Genomic DNA, 6,447 nt, shown 5'->3' with positions numbered 1-6,447 from the left:
ATAATGGCAGCAATAATCAAATATTTTGTAGGCTTGTTCGAATTGTAAATGTTGGTATAGAAGCAAACAGCGATTTTGATTTAATAAATTCAATTCGAATATATTATGTATGTCACATATTACTAAAATATGGTCATATTTGTCACGACCCAACTAACCTGCGCAATATATACATTGATTGAAACGAGGCCTGTGAAAATGCTATTCTGTTCAGTTCAAAGGATGTGACGATAGAGTGCAAGTAAAATATCTTGAATTTTGAAATTTACCATAATTAGAGCATGTGAGCCAGTATAACGAGATTTTAATGATGAATCGATATGAGGGCAACATGTTTAATTAACCTTGATGTGGGGCTTTGCGGCAGTGCAGATTTTTTTTTGGTTGGGTGTTTCACGGCTTAGCACCCCCTTCACTGCCCACATGTAAAGAAGTGCTTTCATCTCCTTTCAAGTCTTAATTTATTAATAATGCACTGCACTTGGCCTTAGTTTTATATCATATTGACATGCCCTAACGCACAGCGTACTCTTGAACTGTGCACTGTTCAAATTACCTTTAATTCCTCCACACGAAAGGGTATAACTGCGCTATTCAACTTTATGCATACTTTTGGAGCATTGGATGTCATCACAAGACTAATGATTTGAGCTGCAACAGTTAAATGCAATAAGGAGTTGGCTAATTACTTTCCTAGTTACACTGTTACAACAATGAGCAATGCTTGAGGGCTGCCTTGCAGGACTATACCGATGGCAACACATTCCACTTGTGCCAAACGAACAGCGAAATCAGTGGTTTCCTGGTGCAGGGACTCAATAATGCAACTGTGGCAGGCTGATGCCACTACAGTTTCACCAGTGTTGCAGTGGACGTTTCCACAACAGCAGGGCATTCGGTGGATGTGCAAGATGCATGCACTGCAGCCAGCACTAGTATGCAAGTGGAAGACCTGGAATGAACATCCCACTGAGCTGCACGTAAGCTCAAATTCCAAAATTTTTGAAGTCCTATTAGACAGAACTCCTATTAAATGGGACATATTTTCCCAGTCCCTTCAGGTTCTGTTTACTGAAAGTCTACTGTAGTTTCACTCGTGCACTTGAGCAATGTTTAACAAAGGCCGCCCAACTCATTACGGCAGTCTGCACCCATCGAAGCAAAATTCTGTGCATCCGCTTGTGAGTGGCTAACGCCACAAATTTCTTAAGTTTGTATCGCACAGATGTGTCATTTTAGGGCGAAGTAATGCAGTTTCGAGCTTCGCAATTGGTATGTCATAATTTCTGCTCAAGCACTTGCATTGGTGACATTAGCTAGTGACCCAATTGGAAGACACATGAAGCTTATATCTTCAGCAATCTCTATACTAAAAGCTTTGATTTCTTGTCTCAATCTATGATTTATGTACATGGAGCTGACCAATGCAAGCTCATTGCTAGTTCAATCTCTGCATGTGCTCAAAGGCACACCATTAAGAATGCAATGGAAACAGTTTTGCTTTTAGCAAAGGCAATCGTGAAGCCAAGAATGACTACCTGACTGCATTAGAGTACAGCTAGATCGTTTGCAAGGCAAGACAAGAGTAAGCAAACAAAAATCTCCACAGATTATGTAACTTAATGGAAAAAATTGACAAGGCATTAGTGGTCCTGTGTATCCAATTTTCAGGCTTGCACACTGACATCAACCATTACTGTGCAGGATAAAATCTGCAAACTGCTGAGTGATAACTTCAGATTCATTTTGGTAAGTATGCAGTTAAAGCACTGGAGAATGGAAATCCCTTCAAGAATGGAAACAGCAGTGAAATAGTTGAGCCTACTGCCTGTATTGCCTGCAAGGAACACACAGCAGGTATTACAACAGCCAAGTTTCTGAAGCTTGAAAAGTAAATTTTGTGGGCTTACTCTGAACTATCTCAAATGTCATCACTGCATGAAGTGTCAAACTCCTCGCCAGTTCAAAGAAACTTGAAACCACCAAGTTGTATGCATAAGTGATGTATTTCAAGTGCTTGTCATATGCAAAAGGTTCCAGTATTCAAGTCAATGCATTGCATGCAATGACAATTTTTAAACCGACAGCAAAACTTCAGTGGTTGGACAATTCTGTAAAACTTATCAGGGTTACCATGAAAATACAATAGTTTTAGGCAGTGATGATTTCAAAGTTCAAACTGATATACGTTCTCCAGGGCACAAGTATTGTACAGTACTTCTGTGTTATGGTAAATGTATGCCGATGTGCCACTTTAACCAATCCAACACTTGCAGCTCCCATGCCACTTCATTGACCAATTACATTTAAAAACTTGCAGTGGGTGAATGTGGGAGTTTCTGCTTGATCAGACCACAGGCACAACTTGTGTGCACATCTAAACAAGAACCACACAAGAATTACACAAGTCATTCCGCAAGGTCATGTCTGTATGCAATACCTCCCCAGAAGGAAGGTATACACAGCACAACCACCTTTGCCACACAAAACGGGACACTTGAACCGAAATGCACGCACCAGTCACACACATCGTTCAACACATTCACACTTCCCGAAAGCAGCACAGGGAAGAATTGGTGACGATGAGAAGAGAATTTATTCTGTTAAACCTGAAACTGTACAACCATCTATATCATTAAGTTCATCACAACAAATGACGGTATGTGGTGTGTATGCCGAAAGAAAAAAAGAACTTAAACTGAAAACAAATTTTCAACAGCACAAGGATGCGTGAAGAAAACATCTAGAAAAAACCACTGGCTGAGGGCAGGGAATACACAATGCAGGGGGATGCCTTTGTACATCAGTCCCAACATAAGTTAAAGCAGGGATAGTATGGTGGTGGCAGCATAGTAGTAGTCTTCGGGGAACTTCTTGGTCCCCTCGTACATATGGTGGAGAACAGGAGATGGTGGTGTTGGGATGAAGGAGTGCGGAGCTTGTCTTTTCTTGTTTCCTCTTTTCCGTCCTTGCGTGTGCGGTGGATAGTGGCAGCTGCTCGGATGCTCGACCAAGTTGTGCACCTCACGCTGCAGCCTCCTCTGTAGGTGCTGCGTCTTTGGCGGCCTCTTCCTCCTTGCTCTCTTCTACCTTGGCCTTCTTTTCAGGAGTGCCGCTGACCTCGTCCTCGAGTTTGTGCTTCTCGGCCTTCTCGGTGGGTGCAGAGTCCGACTCCTTGTTGGAGTCATCAGCGACAGCAGCAGCAGCTTCTGTAATGCAGAAGGGCGCACACAGTTATATAGATGTCAAGCTAACAAAAATCCATGGTTTAAATCGACGTAGCACCCCCCCCCCCCCCCTCCGAGACTGCCCGCACGAATAGTGCTGGGTGCGGATTTTGAGCAATAGGTTAAGAGGAATGACATTTTGAAAGGGCAGCTAAAACACGAACTCTGTCCACGTTGTCATGGCTTTATACCTGCTATGAAGTGCGAAAACTTGGGCAAGTTGGTGGGACATAATTAAATATACATAGAAGTAGTTATAGTGTAACTACTTCTAGGTTGTGCTGTTCGTATATTCCATGCTTTGCATCACAAATTCTCACAAACTTGCACCGCTTTGTCATAGTAAGCTACTAACGCTTAAGACAGCGCTTATTTTTTTTTGACGGTGGAAAAACGCCACTTTCTAGACTTTTCTAATAAGTAGGCTGCAGCTTGCCACAAGAATATAATGCACTGGCTGTAATTCGCACTAGAAGCAGGTTTGTCCAACATGTAATTGTGTGCACACACACCTCCATTTGCTTTGGGTGCCTCTTCAGCAGTCTTGTCGGCTTCCTCCTTGGTCTCTTCTGCACCGTCAGCCTTCTCTTCAGCCGCAGGCTTAGCCTCCTCCTGGAATATAAGGGCAGTGTTACAGATACTTCAAAACCTTTGTCCGCATGTCCAATTCATGATCTAATTTTGGGGTGTTTGCAAATATGATAAGTACTATTGTAGTAGTACCTGCGGCACATTGATTAACTAAAAACTTGATAACATATATCCACGTGGTGGTCAAACACGTTTTTTCTTTCGATCATAAGCACCTCTCTCGAAGAGAGCCGCAATGTCAAATTATATTTACCGTTTTCGTCTCTGCCACCTTTTCTTTCACCGGGGACGCCTCAACGTCCTTCACCTCCTCAGAAACAACCTCAGCCTGCTCGGTGCTGAAAAGAAAGAAAAAGGAAGCATTGACAATACCCTCCCCAACACTACGTATACAGAGCACGCCGAGAGCACGAAATACGTGCCGGCGCGAGGTTTGCGGCGAGATGAAATTACCTGGCCCACGCGCAACGAGAAACCGTCTCGGCGCGACGGGAAATCGGCCAGACGTTCCCACAACCACAGACGAGAGCAAATAATCCTAACGGCAGCGAGACGTCACACGATCCCGGCTACACGACGCAACGTGCAGCTCGCGACGGCGGCATCAAGGCCAGACGCATAAGTTACGCCGGACCGACGGCCGCGCCGTGCGCAAAAAAAAAAAAAAAAAAGCCAGACGCGCACCAGAGCCCTTGCATTCAGGCATCCCTTGCCTGCACGTGTTGAGCGTCATACGTATAGAACGGTAGCTGCAGCAGACCAATATGGCCCTCCGAAAACGGCGCTTCCGACCAAGCACGTTGCTTCCGCGACTGATTCTTTGACGACCCCCCCCCCCCCCCCCGAATCTCCTCACCCTCAAAAGCGCGCTCCTGCACGCCTTTTCAAAATGGCAGAAGAGAACGAGAGCGAAGGCCGCGGCAACAGAGGAAATGAATTAACATACAAAACAGAAGCGAGCCCCGGTGTTCGACTTGGCGCCAAAACGCGGCGGCGGTAGTTGCCCGGAACGCCGGCCGGCGGCGAGGCTTAGCGATTGCGCGCGTTACAGGTCTGCCGGCTCCCTTCAAATGCCCCGTCACGAAACGGCACAGCGGGCAGCTGTCGCACGAAAAGGCCAGACCAAAACCTGTCCGCCGGGAACACATGCGTCGCAAGCGGCTCTCTCCACGGACGTCAGAGGCAGAAAACAATGGGGCGCCGTTTGCAGCAGCAGTCGCTGTCGTCGCGCCGCTAAACCGGTGCGCGCGCTCAGTGGCGCGCACCAGGTCGTTACCTGGTGCGAGCTTCGAACGACGCTCCGAGAGAGCTGCGGTGGGTTTCGCGACTCCACCTTTACCCGGTCGGCGTCACGAACACGCCGGCAAGCTTTACTGCATCGGTCGCAAAAGGAAGCCGGCAAAGTTGCTCCGCGGATTCTGCGGCCCCCTCGCCTTCACCACTCGGCCGTGCCGGCCGCAAGACAAAATAAGTGGGTCAGGCGAAGCCAGCGCTAACGCAACATTGCGGATATACTGCCGCGCCCCGCGTATCTACGCTAACAGTTGCTTTAACTTAGCCGAACCACCGGGAATAAGTTTGCAGAGTTGAAACTGACAAAGCACTTTGTCCCGGCATTAGGCCTAGCTCTTGGCCGCGCCGGTTGCACGAGAGACTCTGCTTCTCTCGCAAAATCATGACAAATACGCGTCAAATTCAACGGAAGTCAGTTTGAGAGTGAACTTACCTGGGCCTTGAACGTGTAGCTGGCATTTTCTGGTTGAAGATGCGGAATAAATATGAAGAAAACGGAGCACACTCAAACCAACGCGACGGAGCTACACACGCGCACACACCACAGCGTAGACACTAGAATGTTTCACAAAATGGCGGGACAATGGTTTTATACCTTGGACCACGTGGTCAATAGACACCAATGAGCGACGAGCCGGTAAGCTCGACCGTCCAATCGGGGCTCGGAAGGCTTCGCGCCAAACTCTGCGCTATGAATTGCAAGCGGCGAGACCCGGTGGCGAGGTTTGTAGAAGAGCAAAAAGAAGAGAGTGAAAGCGGGACGGGATGCGGAACGCGCTCGCTCCTGTTTTCTCTCTCCCTCGTCTTTCACCCGACAGACGCTTCGCTACGGGCCTCTTTACCGATGCCCTTGGGGACAGGGAATTTATCTTTTTTTTCTTTCGTCGCTGTTCCCTCATTCCTCTCACCTGATTCCTTCTCACATCGTGCTGGTTTCTTGAAACGCATTCCTCCTTTCTTCAATTCCTTTCTCTCTTCTCGTTGCTTGTTTGTCTTCTCTCGCAACGCTAGCGCTCTTTCAACTTTTCTCCGTGCTTCTCTCTGTCGCTCGCTTTCGCGTCGAACTTTCATATCCTTTCGCTCTAGTCGCACGCCGCGCGCGCGTTTCTTGCGGAACAGGCAGGACAAGCGCGGAACATCTGCCGGTTCCTGTTGCTTGCGAAACTTTTTTAGCCGCTGCGCTTGTCTTCTCCCTCCCTTCCGCAGCTCGTGGGAGGGTGAGATGTTCCCGCTGCCGTGTCTCAAACGTCACGTGGTCGATTCCCTTTTGCCTCGTCACCGGCGAGCACTTCGCTAGGCTACGACACCTTTTCCTCTTTCATCTGTCCGCAAGCTT

General features: G+C 47.5%; 1 protein-coding gene across 1 annotated transcript; it reads right to left on the bottom strand.

The window, feature by feature from the left end:
- Positions 1-2,577: 2,577 nt before the first annotated feature.
- LOC119170637 (uncharacterized) lies at positions 2,578-5,815 on the bottom strand. Its single transcript, XM_037421858.2, has 4 exons — positions 5,545-5,815; positions 4,072-4,156; positions 3,740-3,839; positions 2,578-3,209 (listed from the first exon to the last, which is right to left on the bottom strand). The coding sequence occupies exons 1-4, from the start codon at positions 5,568-5,570 to the stop codon at positions 3,025-3,027; spliced, it is 396 nt and encodes a 131-aa protein (XP_037277755.2). The 5' UTR covers positions 5,571-5,815; the 3' UTR covers positions 2,578-3,024.
- Positions 5,816-6,447: the final 632 nt, after the last annotated feature.

Source organism: Rhipicephalus microplus, chromosome 2 (genome assembly GCF_043290135.1).
Source record: "Rhipicephalus microplus isolate Deutch F79 chromosome 2, USDA_Rmic, whole genome shotgun sequence".
NCBI lineage: Eukaryota > Metazoa > Arthropoda > Arachnida > Ixodida > Ixodidae > Rhipicephalus > Rhipicephalus microplus.
This window is presented reverse-complemented; position numbering and strand designations above follow the sequence as displayed.

Bases quoted from the DNA above. Each gene is read 5' to 3' on its own strand.
- LOC119170637 (XM_037421858.2), bottom strand. From the start codon at position 5,570: ATGCCAGCTACACGTTCAAGGCCCAG. The intron at 4,157-5,544 runs GTAAGTTCACTC...CTTTCTTTTCAG, and splicing joins GCTACACGTTCAAGGCCCAG to CACCGAGCAGGCTGAGGTTG. The intron at 3,210-3,739 runs GTGTGTGTGCAC...TCTGCATTACAG, and splicing joins GGCACCCAAAGCAAATGGAG to AAGCTGCTGCTGCTGTCGCT.